General features: G+C 43.3%; 1 protein-coding gene across 8 annotated transcripts in view; it reads right to left on the bottom strand.

Moving 5' to 3' along the window:
- LOC124112457 (sucrase-isomaltase, intestinal-like) overlaps positions 1-24,137 on the bottom strand; it is a 65,441-nt gene extending 41,304 nt beyond the window's left edge. Inside the window, exons 1-19 of one of the 8 annotated variants that reach the window (XM_048391525.1) lie at positions 23,985-24,135; positions 19,093-19,237; positions 18,238-18,315; positions 17,291-17,507; positions 16,579-16,742; positions 16,047-16,215; positions 14,731-14,827; positions 13,831-13,949; positions 13,448-13,573; positions 12,954-13,085; positions 12,272-12,409; positions 11,665-11,784; positions 9,299-9,383; positions 8,711-8,840; positions 7,960-8,096; positions 7,541-7,575; positions 6,898-7,053; positions 2,751-2,899; positions 695-779 (exon numbers count right to left, since the gene is read on the bottom strand). In XM_048391525.1, coding sequence (XP_048247482.1) covers positions 695-779; positions 2,751-2,899; positions 6,898-7,053; positions 7,541-7,575; positions 7,960-8,096; positions 8,711-8,840; positions 9,299-9,383; positions 11,665-11,784; positions 12,272-12,409; positions 12,954-13,085; positions 13,448-13,573; positions 13,831-13,949; positions 14,731-14,827; positions 16,047-16,215; positions 16,579-16,742; positions 17,291-17,507; positions 18,238-18,315; positions 19,093-19,229 — 2,274 coding nt within the window. In that variant the 5' untranslated portion in view covers positions 19,230-19,237; positions 23,985-24,135. Of the gene's footprint in view, positions 1-694; positions 780-2,750; positions 2,900-6,897; positions 7,054-7,540; positions 7,576-7,959; positions 8,097-8,710; positions 8,841-9,298; positions 9,384-11,664; positions 11,785-12,271; positions 12,410-12,953; positions 13,086-13,447; positions 13,574-13,830; positions 13,950-14,730; positions 14,828-16,046; positions 16,216-16,578; positions 16,743-17,290; positions 17,508-18,237; positions 18,316-19,092; positions 19,238-23,853 lie in introns of all 8 variants that reach the window. The other 7 variants (XM_048391526.1, XM_048391527.1, XM_048391533.1 and 4 more) reach the window with 7 other exon arrangements.
- Between the last annotated feature and the right edge of the window lie 381 nt (positions 24,138-24,518).

The raw sequence follows: 24,518 nt of genomic DNA, 5'->3' as shown, positions 1-24,518 counted from the left end.
CTCAAGTGATTCGATGCACTTTGCGAGGTTTCATCCCAATATAGATCAGATCAGATTGTTTTGATTGGACGCTGCCATTTTGCTTTAAGCAAATACAAGTGATATGAGAGGTGGAATCTGACTGCTTAATAGGAGGGACAAGTGTAGAAGGGACACAACTCGTAAAAGCCCTTGTGACGTTACGATCGAGCAACGGAATTCCAGCCTAGTCCGGCAAGGGAAGGAAACAGGACTTTTACACGTTACACCCTTGCCTCGGGAATATGTGGAATCTCGGTTTGTCCAGATAATGTTTCTGGTTTTGTCAGCACCATACCCGTACACATGGGTTTCGCCAAACTGGTAAACCTCTGTGACCTGTATCACTTTGGGCTTTCCTCCCACATGTAACTGGAATACTGTTCAAAGCGGCGTTAAAACCCAACTAACTCACTCACTCATTCAAGCGGCACGTGATGATATAACCGAAAAACTTTTCCAACCGTCGTCAAGCCTACTTACTCTTGCTTCTTGAAACGATCCATGTATATTTAAACTTTCTCCAGCTATATTTCTATAAATCACTCAGTTCTATCAGTATTTACATCTTTCAATGTTGTTTGTGTTTACATTATCACATGCTTCTCTAGTTTCATGGGATCCCAGTTGGTGTTGTTGGTGTTGTGTTTACATGTTGTAAGCTATGTGAGCTTACCTCGTACAGGACCGGAGACACCAGTAGTGCAGAGCCCAACAGGAATTGTTCATCAACACTCAGACAGACTGGGTCGTCAGGAAACCTGTATAACACACAACACTCAGACAGACTGGGTCGTCAGGAACCTGTATAACACACAACACTCATGGGTCGTCAGGAAACCTGTATAACACACAACAATCAGACAGACTGGGTCGTCAGGAAACCTGTATTACACACAACACTCAGACAGACTGGGTCGTCAGGAAACCTGTATAACACACAACACTCGGACAGACTTGGTCGTCAGGAAACCTGTATAACACACAACACTCAGACAGACTGGGTCGTCAGGAAACCTGTGTTACACACAACACTCAAACAGACTGGGTCGTCAGGAAATCAGTATAACACACAACACTCAGACAGACTGGGTCGTCACGAAACCTGTATAACACACGACACTCAAAACGACTGTGTCGTCAGGAAACCTGTATAACACACAACACTCAGACAGACTGGGTCGTCAGGCAACCTGTATAACACACAACACTCAGACAGACTGGGTCGTCAGGGAAACCTGTATAACACACCAACACTCAAACAGACTGGGTCGTCAGGAAATCAGTATAACACACAACACTCAGACAGACTGGGTCGTCACGAAACCTGTATAACACACGACACTCAAAACGACTGGGTCGTCAGGAAACCTGTATAACACACAACACTCAGACAGACTGGGTCGTCAGGTAACCAGTATAACACACAACACTCAGACAGACTGTGTCGTCAGGAAACCTGTATAATACACAACAGCCAGAAAGACTGGTCGTCGGGAAGCCTGTATAACACACAACACTCAGGCAGACTGGGTCGTTAGAAATCTGAACAACACACAACACTCAGACAGACTGGGTCGTCGGGAAGCCTGTATAACACACAACACTCAGACAGACTGGGTTGTGAGGAAACCTGTATAATACACAAAAGCCAGAAAGACTGGTCGTCGGGAAGCCTGTATAACACACAACACTCAGACAGACTGGGTTGTGAGGAAACCTGTATAATACACAAAAGCCAGAAAGACTGGTCGTCGGGAAGCCTGTATAACACACAACACTCAGACAGACTGGGTCGTCAGGAAACCTGTATAACACACAACACTCAGACAGACTGGGTCGTCAGGAAACCTGTATAACACACAACACTCAGACAGACTGGGTCGCCAGGAAACCTGTATAACACACAACACTCAGACAGACTGGGTCGTCAGGAAACCTGTATAATACACAACACGCAGACAGACTGGGTTGTCAGGAAACCTGTATAACACACAACACTCAGACAGACTGGGTCGCCAGGAAACCTGTATAACACACAGCACTGAGACAGACTTGGTCGTCAGGAAACCTGTATAACACAAGACACTCAGACAGACTGGGTCGTCAGGAAACCTGTATAACACACAACACTCACACACACTCGGTTGTCAGGAAACCTGTATAATACACAACACGCAGACAGACTGCGTTGCCAGGAAACCTGTATAACACACAACACTCAGACAGACTGGGTCGCCAAGAAACCTGTATAACACACGACACTCATCAGACAGACTGGGTCGTCGGGAAACCTGTATAACACACAGCACTGAGACAGACTTGGTCGTCAGGAAACCTGTATAACACACAACACTCAGACAGACTGGGTCGCCAGGAAACCTGTATAACACACAGCACTGAGACAGACTGGGTCGTCAGGAAACCTGTATAACACACAACACTCAGCCAGACTAACACACATATTCAGTTAATACTTTTGAGTAAGTTGTGTTCAACTTCTCTTTCATACATTTTAAGGCTCGGATAAGTATAAGTCTGCTCCTAAACATATTGCTTTTGTCTTAAAAGCGTAGGTTCTTATTTATAATATTCATCTGCAGGTGCCCGTTTTAGAAAGTTATCGTAGCGCTGCGACTGTTTAAGTATAGGCGTTACGGTAGCAGTAGGGCCACGATCACTACCCACAGGTCCCAAGACTATATGCTGTGACTATTTGTGTCAGCACTTACTCGAACAGTAGCGGCCTCATGACGGTGTCTCCCCGCGCATGCGCATTGTGCATGAGCGTGTAGAAGTAAGGAAGCAGCCTGTAGCGGGTGACGAGTGCCTCCTTTGCCAGTCGGATGAATCGGGCGTCCCAGGCAGCGGGGTCTTGGGGCTGGGGGAGAGACAGGCGTAATTTGTTGTTGAACAAAACTTCGTATATGAGATTGTTGGTCCCTAACCTCGTCGTTATTCGTGACTTATGAATTCATACCACAACGGTGACATGGGAAAAAAACGAATTTGTGTTAAAGCCCCACCCTGACTTTAAATAGCCCGCAAGGTGGCGGTGTTTCAGTTTCGAACAATGGCTGACAATGTATAAACACAACCGAGTGTTGGAAGAAGCTTTTTTAAAACCATACGGGAACAAGATCACCATTGGCCGTCAAACTTCCTATCAACTTGAATGACAAACCATGGATACAACAAATGGCTCCATATCTAGATGTAAGTCAATAAATTTTATGTAGTTTTATCATAAAAAAATCGAATCGATCGTGTTTGGCGTCTGCATCAATCACAGTGGGCGGAGCTTATTTACGTTTGCGCTATAAATAGCAAAGCACATGGTCATGTGTACACGTGACAAATTCGATGAATTTGTTGTCAAATTGTAATTTGGAGTTTATATTTACGGATGAACGGCAGCACAACATTATTGCCGGTTAATGTAACCGTAACATTAATAAGCGACAAGATTATACAATTTTTTCGGATAATAACGTAAATATTTGGGCATTTGTTTGGTTACTTGCATTCCAGAGTCAGGCCTATCATATCACAAAATAACCAGATCACATTTTTAAAACGTTAATTAATCAGGTTTTACAACTATTGTTTTGTAATATGCCAAATTTAAAAAACCTGAAGTTGCGCCAATATTTCTTACTTTGACAACACCACCTCAACATGTCACGTCTATCAACATAACAATGCACAAAACCAACTGATACCAAATGTATTAAAAGGCAACGAAACAAGACTAGATGCTCTGACCTACAATAGACCATTCAGATAATGTACTTGTACTTACGATAACGAAAAATCCAATGCACATATTCCAAGAAAATTTTAATCACTGATTCCTTTTCTTTCACAATTTTTTTCACACATCAAAACGAGTTTTATATTTAGATCCACATGTGTCCCATGTATTGTTTTTTTCGGTGGATTTGGATATAAATCGCGCACAAGTTTCAAGACACAATCTGGCATCACTTCACGTTTTGTCCACACCAATCCCGCATCCGCGCCTACGTTTAACATCCGTCTCTTCATGTCCAAGTATCTGGGATCTCTCCAAGCATTTCATCTGTTCAGCTCTGTCCAGAAGTATTTGTAGCGCTGTTTCCGAATCGACGAATTTCTGCAACTTGGTGGGGCGCCATTCCCTAACCACGAATGCCTGTGCTGTGTCACGCATGGTTGACAAAAACAGTGAGAGCAGGCATCTTCTCCTTCAACTGGCTTCACAATTAAATCTGGCTGTGACACTGAACAACCAATACCAAGAATCGGCAATGAATTTGACAATGTTTCTCTTAAACTTGCAAGGGCGGGAAGAGAGGCGCCATCTTGTTGATTCGAGTTGGCAGCCGGAATTATGTCATCATCAATTGGAACTTTCTCCACGAGAAAGTCATCAATGTCATAATCGAAATGACCAAAGGCTCCCCTAATCATCTCATACAACTCTTCTGTCAAATTAAGCGTCACACGAAAATGTTTGATGCTCATATTCAAGACAAGGTAACTTGCAAACTATTTAACAGTTGTCGTAAGCAGTAATCCAGTTTGGATGCGCGCTCGGGGCGTGGTTGCTAGGAGATCGCGTGGTCGGTAAGGGGGCATGCAAAAAGTTTTAGACAGTAATTAGAAGAAACCCACATTGGTTTAAAAAAAGTCGTGCCTTATCCCATTTTTTAATTATATATATAAATAATGGCAATCTAGAAATAGCACGTACATCATTTTTTAATAATAATATCAACGAAAACAAATCTTTACTATAAAATGCATTTTTATTTATTATTGCATCCCGGGGTCATAACCCTGATCAGGTTGGAGTGTGTCGAAGGTCACCTTCATTCGCAACTTTGTTTACATAACATTGATGCGAGATTGTTTTTGTATTTCAACATTTGATGCATTATCAGTGGAAAAAAAATGGATTTAATCAGTCCGAATAGGTTGTGTGTTGGTTTTATTCCAGACATATACTTATTTTTCACAGTGACCATATACCGAGTATATGGTCTGTTTTTCAGTTCTGTGTTTGCGATCAGAACGCCCCAAAACGCGCCTTGCTTCGCGGAAATTTTTTATTAATTATTATTGTTACAGGTTGTGTTGGTATGTATTTCTGTAAGTGAATGCTATATTTGAAGACAGATTTGTTTATGTTTCTTGCTTATCTCCACACTCAGCAATATTCCAGTCATAATTATGACGCCGTTGTGGAAATAATCGAGGATGTACCAGACAATCCAGTGATTGACATCATGAGAAGCACACCTTGCTTCGCGGATAAAGTTTTTGCATATGCTCCCGCGTGCTGAGCTTACTGTGTAGTTCAGACTGTCATTTCGCTGTGAGAGGCTATTGTGACATACCAAGTCGTACTGATCGTACTTTCACAGAAACATTGAAAATCGGAATTTAGAGTTTGTTTGCAATCACTTGAATTCAAAATAAACCTATTTAAGTGTTCGTATTTTGCACTAGATCTAGATTGTTTCTGTTGTTTCTACTAAATAATTACCATGGATGATGTACCAAGATTTCGGGATGAAAATCCTCGAAGAAAACGGCCATCCGATTCTTCGGAGACGGTGAAACAACGAAATGAAAAAAGAAAACTATCGTCGGCTACTAACGTTTCTCGAACTATTCGTTTTTATGTGAGTGATGACAAAGAGAAATTGTCAGTCTATAACAAGTTAGATGCTGTTAAATTAACCATGGCTGAGAAAATTTCTGAAGTTTCTAATTCTTCGGTTTTGTGTGAAGTGTTTGACTTTTAATTGAATCATCATTGACGGGGTGCTTTTGAACAGACCGAACCTTCTGAACGTGAATTGTTGATAACACCTTCTTATCAAATATCTTCGCGTGCAGACACGTCCGAGGAACTCTTCGTTGTTACTCAGTCAGCGCTACAGAATTTAACTGATCGGGTTCATTATCATGCAACTCAAGAGAACTGTACGCACGCCTTAAAACTTAATGAAATAAGCAGATTTGGACATGTCGGAAAAGTTTCCTTCGGTTGTGGTCAGCATTGTGTAAAAAGGGACACGTCTAAACATATTGAAGGGGGAAAGTTTCAAGCGAATACTCGCATTGTTCATGGCGTGTTGATGTCTGGACTTCGTTTTGTACAATATGAAAGATTTTGTACACATGCTAACTTGGGAGTTTGTTCTTAGGCATTCGTCAATTCGCTTTATGATCGACATTGTGACATTGTTAGTGATATGGCTATGGAATCGTGTGATGACGCGGCGAACGAGGCTGTGTGTATCACATTGTTGAAATCTATTGATCAGAAAGAAGATTATCGAGGCATTGACATTATGACAGATGCTCGTCATGGGTGGAGAAAAAATGCAGCCGAGAGCGACATTGTCGCTTTGAGTTGCGAGACCAAGAAATGTGTCCATGCCGAAGTAGTGACAAGAGAGGATGATCCGTGTAGCCAGCGACATGAAATGCATGGTATTCGAAAATTGTATGACCATCTTGATGAAAACAATGTTGAAATCAATGTTCACGCACATGACAGAAATGCTAGTGTGAACAAATATTTATCAGAACATCGTTTGGAAGTATGTAATGCAAATAATACTTGGCATGCCACAAAAGGAATCCGCAGGGAATTAAAACCTGTGTCACTCTTATAAGCTCCGCCCACTAGAGTGAGGTAGTTCCTACCGCAGATGGGGCTTTAAGCACATCAAACGCTGTTTTTCTTTCATCATCATGGTTCTTTGTGTAGTATATTTGAAATTAAACCCATATTTTGAAAGAAAATAAGTATATATAACAATTGTGGCCAACCAAGGTTACAATATTGTGTGTACCGATCGAAATGAAAAAAAAGAAAACCACCAAAATCCTATGGCCAGCACCCACCTTAAAAATGTGAGGGGCGTCCCCGAGGGCGTTGTGGTTGCGGGCGAAGGGGTAGAAGGCGCCGAGCTGATGCCACCTGACACACATCTCATACTCCGCCTCGTACCAGAACCCGCAGATGTCCGCGCCGTTCTGCAACAAAAGGGGAGATAACTCACATGGAGAACACGTCAATGCCGGTTTGCCGGTGTTACGATAAAAAATTGACTTGCTGCCTGCATAATAACTGGATGGAATTTTGAAACCTGGCTCTGACTAGACTGCCATACTGACGTTCCTCAGGGCGTGTACATGTAGAAACACAGGTGTTGACACCATTCAGCATTGGGTTGGTTGGTTTGTTGTTTAACGCCGCACTCAGCAATATTCCAGCTATATGACGGCGGTCTGTAAATAATTGAGTGTGGACCAGACAATCAAGTGATCAATATCATGGGCATCGATCCACGCAATTGGGATACGATCTGAGGCCTTCAGGGGTCTCAGCATTGGGAGACTCATTGGACATTATCTGGTGCTGGTCGCTTATACGAAGGTTGAGTTCGTGTTCACGATCCTCGAGTAAACAGGTGCATTTGTAATGGAAACAGTTAATAGTGTGTAAATCAAGAGTTCTTACCAACGAAAAGCCGAAAAGCCCGAACTCTAGGATACCTGGAGATAATACAAAGATATTCAAATACTTCCAGTGATCCAGACACCTCAGATGGACAATTTATTATATTAGTAGGGAGGGAGTGATAGGGAGAAAATAAGGAGTGTGCCATCTCATCATAGGACGAGCGTCATTCCGTCACATCCATCTAGCCAGGGATGTTTCAAGCCATGACGCATGACCAGCCTCTCCAATGTCAACCCGTCACGTATAAATAACCATCGATGATTTACTACCTGACGTTTGACTAGCCAGAAGAGTGTAACGCTGTGTAGTACGACTAGCCACTAGAGTACGGTTATCCAGTGTTTCAACCCGTCACATTCGACCGCTCTATAGTTATAGTTATAGTTATAAGCGATAGCGTTTAACCCGTGACATACCGATAATAGACCACTTCATCTGTTCCCAGCGGGACTGGTTGTCCCCCATCCACTTGGTGGCGTACTTCCCCGTGCCCGCAAACGATGATCTGGTCATCGTCCACGGCCGCTTGCCGGGGAACATACTCGCCAAAGCACTGCATGGAAACGACATTCATCAACAGGGAGACAACTCATTTGTACGTGCGTATGTCCTGTGTACGCACGTGTATGTCTGTATGTCATGTGTATTTACTTGTATGTATGCGTGTCCTGTGTACTAACTTGTATGTATATATATCCTGTATGGCCTGTTTACTCATTTGTATGTTGTATGGCCTGCTTAACCACATGTCTGTCTGTATGGCCTGTTTACTCACTTGTGTGTCTGTATGGCTTGTTTACTCACTTGTATGTCTGTATGGCCTGTTTACTCACTTGAGTGTCTGTAAGGCTTGTTTACTCACTTGTATGTCTGTATGGCTTGTTTACTCACTTGTATGTCTGTATGTCCTGTTTACTCACTTGTATGTCTGTATGGCCTATTTAATCACTTGTATGTCTGTATGACCTGTTTACTCACTTGTATGTCTGTATGGCCTGTTTACTTGTATGTCTTTATGGCCTGTTTACTTGTATGTCTTTATGGCCTGTTTACAAGTATGTTTGTATGGCCTGTTTACCCAGGTGCATGTCTTTTTATTGCCTGTTTACTCGTATGTCTGTATGGCCTGTTTACCCAAGTGTATGTCTGTATGGCCTGTTAACTCACTTGTATGTCTGTATGGCCTGTGTGTGGGCATACAGACTGTGGACGTTGTAGTGGCTGTCGAGGTGGTGTCTTGAATCCATGCAGAGAGTCTTGTCATACATACGCCCGTCCTTTCCGCGGCCCAAGATGTCTGCAATAATCACATTATTATCCTATGCTTTAAGGCGGGTAATCTATATTACGGGTTGTTCCACTTGCTTGGGGCGTTTTGCGGGTTGTTGAACTTACTTGGGGCGTGTGGTGGGTTGTTCCATTTACATTGGGTGTATGGCACGTTTTTCCACTTACTTTGGGTATATGGCGGGCTGTTTCCCTTACTTGGGGTATATGACGGGTTGTCCCACTTACTAGGGGTATATGACGGAGTGTTCCACTTACATGAGGTATATGTCGGGATGTTCCACTGACTAGGGGTATATGACGGAGTGTTCCACTTACTAGGGGTATATGACGGAGTGTTCCACTTACTTGGGGTATATGTCGGGATGTTCCACTTACTTGGGGTATATGACGGGGTGTTCCACTTACTTGGGGTATATGACGGGGTGTTTCACTTACTTGGGGTATATGGCTGGATGTTCCACTTACTTGGGGTATATGGCGGATTGTTCCACTTGTTTTTCTCACAGTCGTCTACAGATCCGGGGATAAAACTTGACGGTTCGTTCATGTCCTGAAGAATGTATAAATGGGCACTTTGCTTCGTAACATTGAAACGTCATGTGACCCTGGTAAGCAATTCAGCTATAATTTCTCACTCACTGTTCCAGGATAAATGCCGTAGTACAGTTGCTACATCACAAAATACGTGACCTGGCACAAATACATCACACCACTCAAGCTAATAGAAACAATACTGGTCTATGTGGATGCCAGAACTCTGGGTGGTCTATATGAATTTCTAGCTCAAGTACCGAGTCTATGTGGATGCCAGAAGTCTGGGTGATCTATGTGAAGTATCTGGCCCAAGTACCGAGTCTATGTGGATGCGACTTTGCAATCGCAAGGGATTCACATTATCAAAGCATAAATCTGAAAGATCTCTTTTCCCTTGAAAGAAATTGGTCTGTATAATTAATTTTAAATATGTATGTGAATAATTAAATGCTTGTTTTTAAATTTGGTGTGATGCTATCAGCAACTGACATTATTAAAGGCTCTGTCCAGGAGGTTAACGTAGCGTAAAAATATTGTCCCCCTGTGTGACACGTAATCCTATAGTAATTGATGTAACTATCATCAACCAGTGTTTTATGCCAACTCATTGATGAGTATTTTTTAATATTGGCTAGTACTGTGCACAACCACCAGTGGCTAAAGTGATGACGTAAATCCTGCTGGGGTATCATGCAGGAAGCAGAAGCACTGTAAGTCCCCATGAGCCCCAGTGAGGTGGCCTAGCTTTGGTTACTGGTGGCGTATAGCCCGTGTTTTAAACTGTCAAAATGATATTGTTATGCTCAAATATGTTTCATCAATTGTTTTTAAATATAGTATGCTCCAATATGTTTCATCAATTGTTTTTAAATATGACATTGCATTAATAACCAAATTGTATATATATTAACTTGGTCTCGTCGCTATATGGCTGAAATAATGCTGATGCGACGTTAAATTTTAACTCACTCACTCACTCACTATGTGGATGCCAGAACTCTGGGTGGTCTATGTGAAGTCTCTGGCCCAAGTACCGAGTCTATGTGGATGCCAGAACTCTGGGTGGTCTATGTGAAGTCTCTGGCCCAAGTACCGAGTCCATGTGGATGCCAGAACTCTGGGTGGTCTATGTGAAGTCTCTGGCCCAAGTACCGAGGCCATGGATGATGCCATAACTCTGGGTGATCTATGTGAGGTCTCTGGCCCAAGTACCGAGTCAATGTGGATGCCAGAACTCTGGGTGGTCTATGTGAAGTCTCTGGCCCAAGTACCGAGACTGTGTGGATGCCAGAACTCTGGGTGGTCTATGTGAAGTCTCTGGCCCAAGTACCGAGTCTATTTGGATGCCAGAACTCTGGGTGTTCTATGTGAAGTCTCTGGCCCAAGTACCGAGTCCATGTGGATGCCAGAACTCTGGGTGATCTATGTGAGGTCTCTGGCCCAAGTACCGAGTCCATGTGGATGCCAGAACTCTGGGTGATCTATGTGAGGTCTCTGGCACAAGTACCGAGTCCATGTGGATGCCAGAACTCTGGGTGTTCTATGTGAAGTCTCTGGCCCAAGTACCGAGTCTATGTGAATGCCAGAACTCTGGGTCTATGTGAAGTCTATGTGGTGTTGAAATTAGTCGACATTCATACACAGTAGTGTTAAAGAAACTGCATTTTATTTAGACGAATACTTGAGATTTGCTTCCTACATTTAAGGTACATTGTATATTTTAAAGTACAATTGAACATCCTTTTTACGTATATTTCAAAGAGCGTCATACGATTCAAGCGTTGTTTGATCAGGGTTACAGCATTCCCTGCCTTAGTCAGGTATTATGGTAGACATGTGGAGGACATTTCCACATCTGAGGCATCAGTGACCAAACCCATGTCCAAATGAATTCCCCATTTTCCCCCTTTACCATGTTTCCCCGTCTGTTCAGATGAACATTTGGCTGTGCGCGTGTTTGTGTCACCGGTGGGGGCAGGAATCGCTCATGTTTTCGAGAACTCTTGTTATCATCGTTAGTGGGGCATAGTCGGAATCTTACAGTGCCTTTTATTTACAGCCAGAGAACGACAAGAAAGAAGATGCTTGCAAGCTACTGAGATGCGTGAGTGGCTGTATAATTGTCTGATATGAAGTTCTGAAAAGGATCTGATTATACATGTAAATTGGAAAACATGTAGTGTATTTCACTACAAGACCTATCTTTTAAACCAAACAACAGGGAGGGACATTCGAAGATCAAGTGGAGCCCACAAGCCCATTATGGGGAGATAACTTGGTTGCATTGCACTACTCACGATCCACATGGAATCAAACTCGATACTCTCGTTGTTATAGAAATACTGTGCCCACTTCTCCCACCAGGCCTCTGTCTTTGGGTTGGTGAAGTCAGGGTACCCGGTGGTGCCTGGCCATACCTGGAACAACGGCAAACAACTGAGTTGGTAACACACAGCAGTCACCCACCTCATCTCACGATGTTGTGTTGGTGTGTTGGTGTGCGTGTGTGTGCGTGTGTGTGTGTCTGTCTTTTTAGTATGTATTGTGTTGTGTATATTATTATTATCATAATCATTTTATTTATTTTTTCATTTTGTTATCATTTTTTTCATGTCTTACGATTTGTATTTTAAAAATCATGTTTTATAAGCCCAAGAAGGCTGGAGGTTGGCATAATGTTTATGTCTTGTATGTTTTTATATGTATATGCCATCTTAAGACAAATAAACAATTATCACTTTACACGACAACCTGATCCATTTTAATCACCTCTCATGACAATCTGAAGCTAACCTATACCAGTTCATGGGTTACAAAAGAATAGGCTGTCTCCAGCTATGTGCTCATTTTGTGAAGGGTCATCTGTTGTTTCAGCCATTACAAGTAAACATCCCACATACATACTTCGGCTATGAGAGGACCTGAGTTGTTCGGAGTCATCACCAGCACCCCCTCCCTGACGCCATCGTTGAAGACGTCGTAACCGGGACTATTGTTTTGTATGTCTCTGCTGATGTTGGGGTCGTTGCCCAGTCCAGGGTCCTGCATAAGAAATGCGAGTACATTGTGATATGTGTTTTTTAACAAAGTAACATGGGACTATATATCTAGACGTGTAGTTAGGAGATATCGATATTGCTAAATACTAAAGCTGTGCTAATCTCCTCCTTCCTTAACTCCTACAATTGTGACGCGGACATGACGTCACGCTAGAATGGTATGGCATCATAATACATGGATACTTCCGTGACAACTGAATCCGCCTCGTGAGTAGTGTGAGAAAAGTCAGTAAAATTATAGTACATTAAAATAAACATAAGTTACACTGTTAATAATAAATGTGGTATCGACTTTTCCCTGCCGAATACACAATTTTAATCACCACCATGTCACGTGCACTCACAACGAAGACAAGTCTTGTAACGGTAAACAAAGTCACCACGATGACACGTCTATTCACAACAACGACGCGTGTACGTACCAGGATGACAGGTTTACACAACACGACAACACGTGTACTCACAACGTCGACACGTCTACTCATTGCGATGACACGTCAAACCACCAAGACCACACGTCTACTCACCACGATGACAACAAACTTCTGGTTGTGGTCGTGAAGGTCCCTCACGAGGTGCGGGAGTCCGTCGAAGGTGTCGCGGTCGTAGCTGAAGACGAACTTGTTGTACATGTATTCCAGGTCGGCCCACTGGGCGTCCTGCGGGGACCGACCGATCAATTTGACATTTGGACATATCGATTAGGCAGATCGCCTCCCTATACCATGAAATTGTCCCTACTGTCAACAGTCGCTTTACATACAGTAATAGCATCAACATCTGTTGACGTCGCAATATCGTCATCGCTATCATCATCATCATCATCATCACTATCAGCCAAATGTTTGTTTTACGCTGCATGACGGTAACTATCACCAACAACGTCGTTATTAGCATCGTCATCACATCAATTATTATCACGTATATCATTACTGTCATCATCAAAAACAATTTCAGCAATATTGTCATAATTATAAATATCATCATCATTGTCTTCATCATTATTGCTATTATTACTCACATATGGTATCCCGGCTTCCCTGTTCCTGTCGATGACCACCCTCAGGTCGGTGATGTTAGTGTAGCCCCAGCGGCAGAGGTGGAAGCCCAGCGTCCAGTAGGGGGGCATGACAGGTCTACCCACAGCCTATACACATGACATAAGCATCATATTGTAACATAATACACAAAGTTATATACAAGATAACACTAAATGTGAATAAACGATATTCATTTTCACTGTTTATACATACAATATAGCACTTCAGTGACTTCAAATGTAATATTAGAAATTGGAATCACAAATTGTATCAAAGTGGTCATTCTTTTCTGACTTACTAACGAGCGCTTTAACCACTAGACTACCCCATTGACAGGAGTAAGCGACAATTTGGGTTCAGTTACCTCCGTGTACTGTTGTACTGCCTCCCCAGGTGAGGGGCCGAGGAAGATGTAGAAGTCGAGGACGCCGCCGATAGTCCTAAACGTGATGGCCGGGTGTGGAGACGGCTGCAGGAACACCTCTGTTGAGAGTAAGGGAGTCGTTAAACATTAAGTAGATCAACAGGGCGACCTGCTAAACAGTATCAAACCCGTGGGAGGTGAACTTGTGGTTGATAGTGTGAGCACCGACTTATGCCACACGTTAAATCAGTCATGCCATTTGTGAGTAGTAGTTAACATAAGTGTCATCCAAAATATACACTTTCCTCTTCTTTTACGACGCACATTGGATATATTTTGGCACAAAATGTTGGACAAAATATTTCATTGTTTCCTTTGGACATAAAGGGATATTCGGAATGTGTCATCTACCACGGGAATATTGTGTTGTGATTAAAATGACGAATGAATGGGCTTTCCTACCCTAAAACGTCCTTGGATTTCTTCTTATTAAAGTTATGAAAATTTGAGAGTGAGTTTGTTCATAATAGATAGTATGGGTGTTTGATATATGCTGAACCTCAAAACAACCCCTATTTCTTAAGCATGTACTCCGGTAGTCGTGTCACTTGTGTGTTTGACATCAGGGCTTATTTTAATTTGGTGTTTGATGGTAATGGAAAAAAAATCATTACAGCAACTACGGTTATAACGAACACGCTTATAACGAGCTGACGGATATAACGAACTATTTTTTGGTCCTGTCTCTTTGCTGTATATATTCCGTACATTTGCTTACAACGAACAACGGTTATAACGAATTAAAATTAGTGGTCCCTTTGAGTTCGTTATAACCGTAGTTTACTTGTTTTGATCAGAACATAAAATATTTTCATCATTCGTAGAAAGTGTGTTTCTTACCCATGGCGTTGCTGTTCTTGAGGAAGACCATGTGGGCACTACCGCCGTCCTCCACGTTCATGTAGGTGGGGTGAGCGCCGTACAGGTTCCACCCATCCTGGAAGTAATGTGCCCCATTATAACGTTACATACCTGCGTTATAGCGTGTCACGAACGCCTGTACATGCACGTTACTTCCTGGCACAGTCTGCACGTATTCCATAAATATTAATTATCTTCACATTAAGTTGTGCAGAAACGAATTACTGTGGCATGTGAACTCGTAGCTGGGAATTCGCAGTGCAGAGTTGCGTCCCTTGGCCACACAAGTCTGCACGTATTCCATAGATATTAATTATCTTCACTTTAAGTTGTGCAGAAACGAAATACTGTGAACTCGTAGCTGGGAATTCGCAGTGCAGAGTTGCGTCCCTTGGTCACACAAGTCTGCACGTATTCCATAAATAACAATTATGTTCACTTTAAGTTGTGCAGAAACAAAATACTGTGAAATCGTAGCTGGGAATTCGCAGTGCAGAGTTGCGTCCCTTGGTCACACACGTCTGCACGTATTCCATAGATATTAATTATGTTCAGAAACAAAATACTGTGAACATAGGTTCGACCATCTTCCCGAGGCAAGTGAGTTAACTGACTATAAAAGTCCAGTTTCCACCCTTGCCGAACTAGGTTGGTATTATGGAGTTACATTTTGGCTGGACTAATGACTCTATGCATAGTCCAATCAAAGTCGGGCGCCAAAATCGAAATCCGGTTTGTAAAGTGTCATGCAGATTTCGGTCGACTGCAGGATTTGCAAAGCATATGCACCGCTAACTCGTTGTCAACAGATATTTTCTAAATCTTTTCATGTTTTTAATCAAGGTGCTCACGTGATTTGATGCACTTCGCGATGTAAGACTCGTTTTATCACAATATAGATCTTGATTATCGATCAGATCGTCTTGACTGGGCGCCACCGTTTTGTTTGAAGCAAATGCAAGTGATACGAGAAATTGAATCCCATTGGTCAATAGGAGAGGCATAGAAAGGAAATTACTCGTAATAGCCACTGGTGGCGCTACGATCGAGCCCAGGAATTCCAGCCTAGTTCTGCAAGGGTGGAAACTGGACTTTTAAAGTCAGTTTACTCTCTTGCCTCGGGAAGATGAGGTTCAACCTGATTATGTTTCTAGGTTTGTCCATGGTCGTGGCTTTCAAGCGTTAGAGCTGAAAACAATCCCCTGATGCAGTAAGCCATAGCTTTCATAGAGCTAAAGCTGTCGCAAGTAGACGATAAACTAGAACAATCGAAGTTCATCGGACCTACGACTTACAACGGGCGCGACATCCCTGGTGAAGATGCTCCACGTCTTCCAGCCGAGGTCATGGCGGAGTTGGCGATGGTTGTGTTCTCCGAAGCCGTACACGTTGTCGGACGCCAGGCGGGTGGTCAGCTGCAGGTACTGGTCGGAGTAGACGAAGCCTGGCAGGGTTGTGTTGAATCTGCAGACGGGTGAGGAGACATTGAGATAAGAGAGTGTAGGAGACATATGCATTACCGTGTAACTGCCGAGGAACTGGACATGAATCAATTAGTGATATAGCACAGTTGGATACGGAGATGTCTCAGATGAGGCTTTGATATTACTACCCCACATGACCGAGAAAGAGGTAAATTCGCTTCTGGGCCGATCGAGATTTGAAACCTCTGATTGACCAGTCGGAATCGATTATTCCCAAATTCATAGAAGAATGGAGTTGGGTACAGTTTCCTGTTGCTAAAGTAACAGCTACATGTTTGACGTTTGTATAAAACGTGTTTAATCAACAATACCAATGTGTACAGGTTTGCCTAGTCCGACTCACACTGTCTGGTTGTCAGACGTCCGGGTGACGAGGACGCCAAACACGGGATCATCCACGATGGTCACGTTGTACAGCCGCGAAGTCTCGGTCGCCTTGGTGCTAGGAGACGTTATGGTCAGAACGCTATCCGGTATCTCCCATCTTGTGCCATTCTTGGGATAGAACTGGGGGGAAATCACAGGAGCATGGTACTTGTGTTGGGCACACGTGTGTAAGTTTGATATGGTTGTTGGGCTAGTGACCGTGATTATAATTATTGAGTGAGTGAGTGAGTTTGGTCTAACGCCGCTTTTAACAGTTTTCCAGTTATATCACGGCATGTCAGCTTAATGTGGGAGGAAAGCCCGAAGTAGTGATGCAGGTCTCAGACGTTTACCATTTCGGTGAAACCCACGAGCAAGGGTATGGTGCTGACAAACCTTGAAACATTATTCTTTTGAGTAGCATACCGTCAAACAAGGTTGTGTCGAAGTTGAAAGGACCTACGTAAATACTTCGAGTTATCCGAGGTTCGACACAACCTAAAATAATGAAAAAAAAGACAACAGTACTTCGACACATCAAAGTTCGACACATCGGTGTTTGATTGGACATGTATATTACCAATGGGTGAATACCAATGGGCAATGTTCGTTCGTAGTATATAGAATCTCCCATACATCATTCCATTAGCGTATTCCAGAAAGTGTCTATGACGAAGTCGTCAACGTACCCGGAACCTGAGGCGGGCGTCGGTTTGGAACTCCACGTCGAGGTAGATGCTGTCAATAGACGCCGACCCAGTCAGGTACTGAGGATGAGGCGTCCGCGCCAGTTCAATGCGCATGCCCATCGGTGTCTCCTTCACGTCACCCACAATCCTGTAGCCATATCCAGCGGGGAACTTACACTTGGGGGCGCGGTCGTCAAACACCGGTGCCCATACACAGCTGTACGGAAGGAGAGTCCAAATGGAGTATGGGTCTTTATTAGTGTGAACGCGTGACATAACGCCACCTTGAACTGTAGCTCAGTCATATAATGCTTTCAGGAAAGTAAGTTTGGTTTTTATGATTTGGCAATGTTCGCGTTTAGTATTCGTACAATTTGGCAGAAAATATATAACCACAGGGTTCTGCGTGTACTTCTAACATACCCGATCTCCCTTAAAGCTCCTCTCGTCCATGCACCCCCATCTCCCCCCTTTCTAGATCTGCCTGTTATCTCAGTATGATGTGAGGGCAAATGAGGTTTAACGTCGCGTTCAAGATTACTGCACTTATATTGCATGTTTGTGTGGCTGCGTGTACAGGTGCGGACTTATGCCGGTTTCTACAGTGCTAGCTCACTGAGATACCATGTGGCAGTTTAAACATGGACTTCCCACTCAGACACAGGATGCTGACTCCGAGCCAACTAGTCATTGTTTTATCACCTCCATGCCGAGCGCTAGGCAGGGTAACTGCAAGTACCATCTTTTAAAGTGTTGTTGGTTTGACGCAGCCGGGATTCGAACCCAGAACTTCCGCCCTCCGGGCGGACGCTCTAGCCACTACAACGTTTTCAACTTAGTGTGGTAGTGATACAGGTCTTTACTTCTTTCGTGACATACAAGAGATCATTCCCCGTGAAGATGATGTACAAATGACACGGTATCGTACTGGCAGATCAACTACATACCCCCTTGTTTTACACTTCTCTTCTGTAGCGTCAGACTCTGGATGACAATCAACGATGACATCTGAACGCTTGCCGATCCTGAAACGCATCAACCAAACGCAGACATTGCAAGAATAATCGGTACCCGGTAAACATCTGAGGATCTTACTTAAACACCATCCACAGACTACTTCGCTAGTGTTTGTTTGTTTTGTTTCATGGTTGTTTAATTCCACATTCAGCCAGCTATATGAGGGAGTAAATAATCACGTCTGGACCAGACAATCCAGTGACTGACAACAACATTAAAATCTGCGCTTTATCTGGGCAACACACTTGTAATCTTTCTTTCATTCGGATACAAAGGCCGGGCCATTGATACTTTGAGAAACGATCCATGTAACTCTGAAACGTTGACGTGCAATCCACCAAGTCACCGCCACTGACCACCCGATCCATTTAGTCTCCTTACAACAAGCATGGGTTGTTGGGGTACTATAAACCTACCTTGAATCTCTACGAGAGAGAGAGAGAGAGAGAGAGAGAGAGAGAGAGAGAGAGAGAGACAAAACAGTAGACGTGACCGTGAAAAGGAACTGGAGAGTGAGAGACAGAGAAAGTAAGGAGTAAAGACTTAAGTGGAGGAAAAGGAGATGGGGTCAAAAGCTGGCACAGAGAAGGGGTGAAGGAAAGAGTACGAACAGAAGAGACGGAGAGAGAAGATGAGGTAAAATGGGGAAGGGAAAAGGGATGGAGAGGAATGAGGATGAAAGGGGAAAGACCTGTTGGGGAATAAAGGTGGGAAAGAATATATTTGAAGGACCGCGGAAATGACGGAAGGAGACAGGAGAGTTAGAATATGTTTGAGGCACCTACTCGGCTGGTTGTACTTCCTCCTCTAGGAAATTAAGGACGAGTCCCACAGTGAGAGCGACAGCCAGACACACGACAAGGAACACAGCAAAAGCGATCTTCCTCTTGGCTGTGGAGCCCCCAACAGCATCGCCAGTCATATCTTAACCTGAAACATAAACAGGAGTTCTTGTAATGAGATACAGCAGAAGTACTCATTTAGTGAGATGTAACAAAGACCCGTTGACGTAGTCTTGTAGTGAGATGTAACAAAGACCCGTTGACCTAGTCTTGTAGTGAGATGTAACAAAGACCCGTTGACGTAGTCGTGTTGTGAGACGTAACAAAGACCCGTTGACGTAGTCGAGTTGTGAGATTTACCAAAACACGGTGACGTAGTCTTGTAGTGAGATGTAACAAAGACCCGTTGACGTTGTCTTGTAGTAAGATGCAACAAAGACCCGTTGACGTAGAATTGTAGTGAGATGTAACAAAGACCCGTTGACGTAGTCGTGTTGTCAGATGTCACAAAGACCTGTTGACGTAGTCGTGTTGTGAGATTTACCAAAACCCGTTGACGTAGTCTTGTAGTGAGATGTAACAAAGACCCGTTGATGTCGTCTCGTTGTGAGATGTAACAAAGACCCGTTCACGTAGTCTTGTAGTGAGATGTAACAAAGACCCGTTGAGTTAGTCTTGTAGTGAGATGTAAAAGGGATCCGTTGACGTAGTCTTCTAGTGAGATGTAACAAAGACCCGTTGACGTAGTCTTGTATTAAGATGCAACAAAGACCTGTTGACGTAGTCTTGTAGTGAGATGTAACAAAGACCCGTTGAGTTAGTCTTGTAGTGAGATGTAAAAGGGATCCGTTGACGTAGTCTTCTAGTGAGATGTAACAAAGACCCGTTGACGTAGTCTTGTATTAAGATGCAACAAAGACCCGTTGACGTAGTCTTGTAGTGAGATGTAACAAAGACCCGTTGACGTAGTCTTGTAGTGAGATGTCACAAAGACCCGTTGACGTAGTCTTGTAGTGAGATGTAACAAAGACCCGTTGACGTAGTCTTGTAGTGAGATGTAACAAAGACCCGTTGACGTAGTCTTGTAGTGAGATGTAACAAAGACCCGTTGAGGTAGTCTTGTAGTGAGATGTAACAAAGACCCGTTGACGTAGTCTTGTAGTGAGATGTAACAAAGACCGGTTGACGTAGTCGTGTTGTGAGATGTAACAAAGACCCGTTGACGGTGACTTGTTTTGAGATGTGACAAAGACCCGTTGACGTAGTCGTGTTGTGAGATGTAACAAAGACCCGTTGACGGTGACTTGTTTTGAGATGTGACAAAGACCCGTTGACGTAGTCTTGAAGTGAGATGTAACAAAGACCCGTTGACGTAGTCGTGTTGTGAGATGTAACAAGACCTGTTGACGTAGTCTTGTAGTGAGATATACCAAAGACCCGTTGAGTTAGTATTGTAGTGAGATGTAACAAAGACCCGTTGACGTAGTCTTGTAGTGAAATGTAACAAAGACCTGTTGACGTAGTCGTGTTGTGAGATGCAACGAAGACCCGTTGAGTTAGTATTGTCGTGACATGTAACGGAGACCCGTTGAGTTAGTATTGTAGTGAGATGTAACAAAGACCCATTGACGTAGTCTTGTAGTGAGATGTAACAAAGACCCATTGAGTTAGTATTGTAGTGAGATGTTACAAAGACCCGTTGACGTAGTCTTGTAGTGAGATGAAACAAAGACCCGTTGACGTAATCTTGTAGTGAGATGTAACAAAGACCCGTTGACGTAGCCTTGTAGTCAGATGAAACAAAGACCCGTTGATGTAGTCGTGTTGTGAGATGTAACAAAAACCCGTTGACGTAGTCTTGTAGTGAGATGTAACAAAGACCCTTTGACGTAGTCTTGTAGTGAGATGTAACAAAGACCCGTTGACGTAGCCTTGTAGTGAGATGTAACAAAGACCCGCTGACGTAGTCTTCTTGTAGTGAGATGTAACAAGGACCCGTTGAGGTAGTCGTGCTGTGAGATGTAACAAAAACCCGTTGAGGTAGTCAATAACCTTGAACATGACGTATCATATCATCTACACCTCTGCTTGACTACGTGCAACTGTCAGGAATGTGTTTCCATGGAGCACCCGTATTTATCTAAATTGGTGCACAACAACTACATTAGTGCACGTTAAGATGACATTAAGATGACCTGATTTACCTCTTATCTTCAAAGGTAAAAGGGGCGCTGGCGCAGCCTAGTTAAAGAGTTTATTGTGTTCCCTATGATGATATTGCTAGCCTATTATATTGCTAAACGCGGGTAAAGCCATACTTACTGACATTCAGCATATCGAACCTAACGGGACCGTGTTGCATCCCCGAGATATCCGGAATGTTGATAAACCTCACAGCTACGCGACATGCTTATTGGCGCTTCTCATAACTGTGAATGAGGCAGATGCCAACTTCGAGATAAAGGTTCAAAGTTCGAGATAACGCCATGTATTGTTTATCTCGAATTGAAAAAAGCAGTTTGGGACCGAGTATATGTTCGAGATATCGATACCTTGGAGACAATGGGATCCGACTGTATATATAAATATTAAACTTTGTTGACAGTTTGCTTCCTCTAGTATAAGCTATCCCTGTTTTTATGACCAGTATGTATAACTAGTTACAAGTTCACACATGGTGATCGGTATTCGATTTGAAATAATTTGTTATTTCATATTTATTTATTGTCAGGCTAACCTATGATGTACAAAGGTGTCATCGAGTCATTTGTTCGGCCATTTTGTTTTAGCGTTGACCAAATCGGGGTTTCTAAACCAGTTTTATGATATCATATTTTCTATGAAAAGTTCACACACCCAAGTTACCGCAAAGCCATTGACATATGATTTGAATTAACCCATATTTTCAGGTATTCGTTCTCGATTAGTTTTGTAAAGCTGCCAATGAACCAGTGAAGAATGAAAGAATCAATCAATCAACCAGAAGTGCAAGTTTGCTCTTCAATAAAACAAATTCATCACAAGTGTCATGCAACACGTGTTTTACACATACACAGTTAACACATGCATCCCTGTGCATATGCAAGATACCTATATACTTATCTAGTGGTACTATATGTGGGTAGTTGTTGCTATGACAACGTGCACGAGCCTCTTCGGAATCCAGGATGTCGGTGAGGGAGTTGCCACACACACACACACACACACACACACACACACACACACACACACACACACACACACACACACACACACACACATATATGTCCAATAGGATGCTATCTCCTACTGCATGTGTGTGTAGGTGTGTTTGCGAGTGTGTGTGCGAGTGTGTTTGTGCGTGTATGTGTGTGTGTGTGTTATTGTATGTGTTTGTGCGCGAGTGTGATTTCATTTGTGTGCACGTGTGTGCGTGTCTGTAACTGTGTGTATGTGTGTGTGTGAATCAATTGGTCATATGTTTCTTTAACAAAAACTACACGTTTCTATACTTCTTGAAATTATTTGCATTCATCTACCATTTCATTTAGTTTTATTGCACCCCCACCCCCCACTAGGCTAGTGGTTAAAGCGTTCGCTCGTCACGGCGAAGGCCCAGGTTCGATTCCACACATGGGCATAATGTGTGAAGCCCATTTCCTGTGTCCCCCGCCGCACTATTGCTGGAGGATTGCAAAAGCGGCGTAAAACCACACTCACTCACTCACTCACTGACTCCCGCCACACCAAGTCGCCCCAACCCCGCAGGCTGGACGAAAAGCCGAAGGAGAGCGAAGCGCGGGGTCGTTAACAGCGGATTCATGGCATGTATGAGTCTGTTACACCTCACTGAACACCCAGCATTAATCTGAACATACAAACTCTGAATATTAATCTGAGTACGTTCTGTCGACACATACAAAGATACGTGCAAGCTACATAACATTCAAGAAACAAGCCTTTATGCCCCCGAGCTTGGCTGATTCAAAGTGTGTCATGTCCTTACACCTAAGTTAAAATATGTGCTCCATAAGAACGTGGTACTGGTGTGCCAGGCCCTTAGTGTAGGGATGCGGTAATGTAATGTGTCTTAAATGTGTGTTGAGTTAACAGGACCTGTTGAATGTCCTTGTATACCCGCCATACGAGATATCTCGACAGCTGAAGTGTTAAAAACACATATGCGCATTTTATTTACGTAGTGGGCTGTTTGAATAGTGTTGTTTTTCCCGTTTTACTACGGACGAGGACAAACTGCTACTACTGGCGGGTCGTTTCCTACTTTAATAACACTGGGAGAGGGGAGGGGCTGAAGGTGTGGAGGGGTGGCCGTCGTGAGCGGTGGCTAGGAGGGGTGTGGGGCTAGGGTGTGTGTGTTGGTGACGGGGGGGGGGGGGGGGGGGTTGTGTGGAGAGATGTGGGATACAAGGGTTGTTCAGGTGCATTTTTCATCTCAGATGTTCAGAGGCATGTATAATGTCAGCGTATATGAATACAGGTGAAACCTGTTGGCATGCAGATGAAGCACACCTCGTCGTGACCTTACGAGGGTATCACTCGTACAAGGATTACACAAGACACTGTTCTGCGTGTATATCCCCGCGACATAGACACACTGAGGGCTTGTGGTATGGCAGTCACTTACCTTGTTGTATACCGGATATATTACACGGACTAGACCCACTGATGGCGTTGTGGTATGGCAGTCACTTACCTTGTTGTATACCGGCTACATTTGTCGGACGGTAGACCCACTGATGGCGTTGTGGCATGGCAATCACTTACCTTGTTGTATGACGGCTATATTTGTCGAACGGCAGACCCACTGGTGGCGTTGTGGCACGACAGTCACTTACCTTGTTGTATACCGGTTTTATTACACGGACTAGACCCACTGGTGGCGTTGTGTCACTTACCTTGGTGTATAATGGCTATATCTGTTTGGCGAGAAGAAAAATCTTTTTGGAATACCGTTCAGTCTCGGCTCAGCCTTCCGTAGTGACGTCGTGGTGTGGAGCAATGCACTCCCCAACCCGGTGTGTTTGTCAGTAAACATGTTCTGACATACGACCCTCGCTATACTGAAGCAATGCTGCATAGCCTAATAAATAATGCTATAAATAATGTACATAAAATAAATAATAAATAAACAATGTACATAAAATAAATAATAAATAAATAATGTAGTGACATAACTGCAGCAGTGAATACACAAGGCCTTTAGAAAGTGGTGAAATGTAGCATGTGTTATATGTTATATGTCACGCATTGGTCCTCCACTTAACACTTGGTGTCATGGTAACCTATAAGAAGTATATAAAAGGTTCTCGTCAGTTGTCATATGTGTCTAGCAGCTGCAGTTATAGAATATATGTTATATTTGGGATAACACTTTATTAGTAAAGTACAAATTCGAGTACTTTTTGTCGATGAGTTGCTTTACACTGAGA

This window comes from Haliotis rufescens, unplaced genomic scaffold (assembly GCF_023055435.1).
Source record: "Haliotis rufescens isolate VD_foot unplaced genomic scaffold, xgHalRufe1.0.p SCAF_9, whole genome shotgun sequence".
Lineage (NCBI taxonomy): Eukaryota > Metazoa > Mollusca > Gastropoda > Lepetellida > Haliotidae > Haliotis > Haliotis rufescens.
The sequence above is the reverse complement of the archived record's forward strand: the minus strand, read 5'-3'. Positions and strand labels throughout refer to the sequence as shown.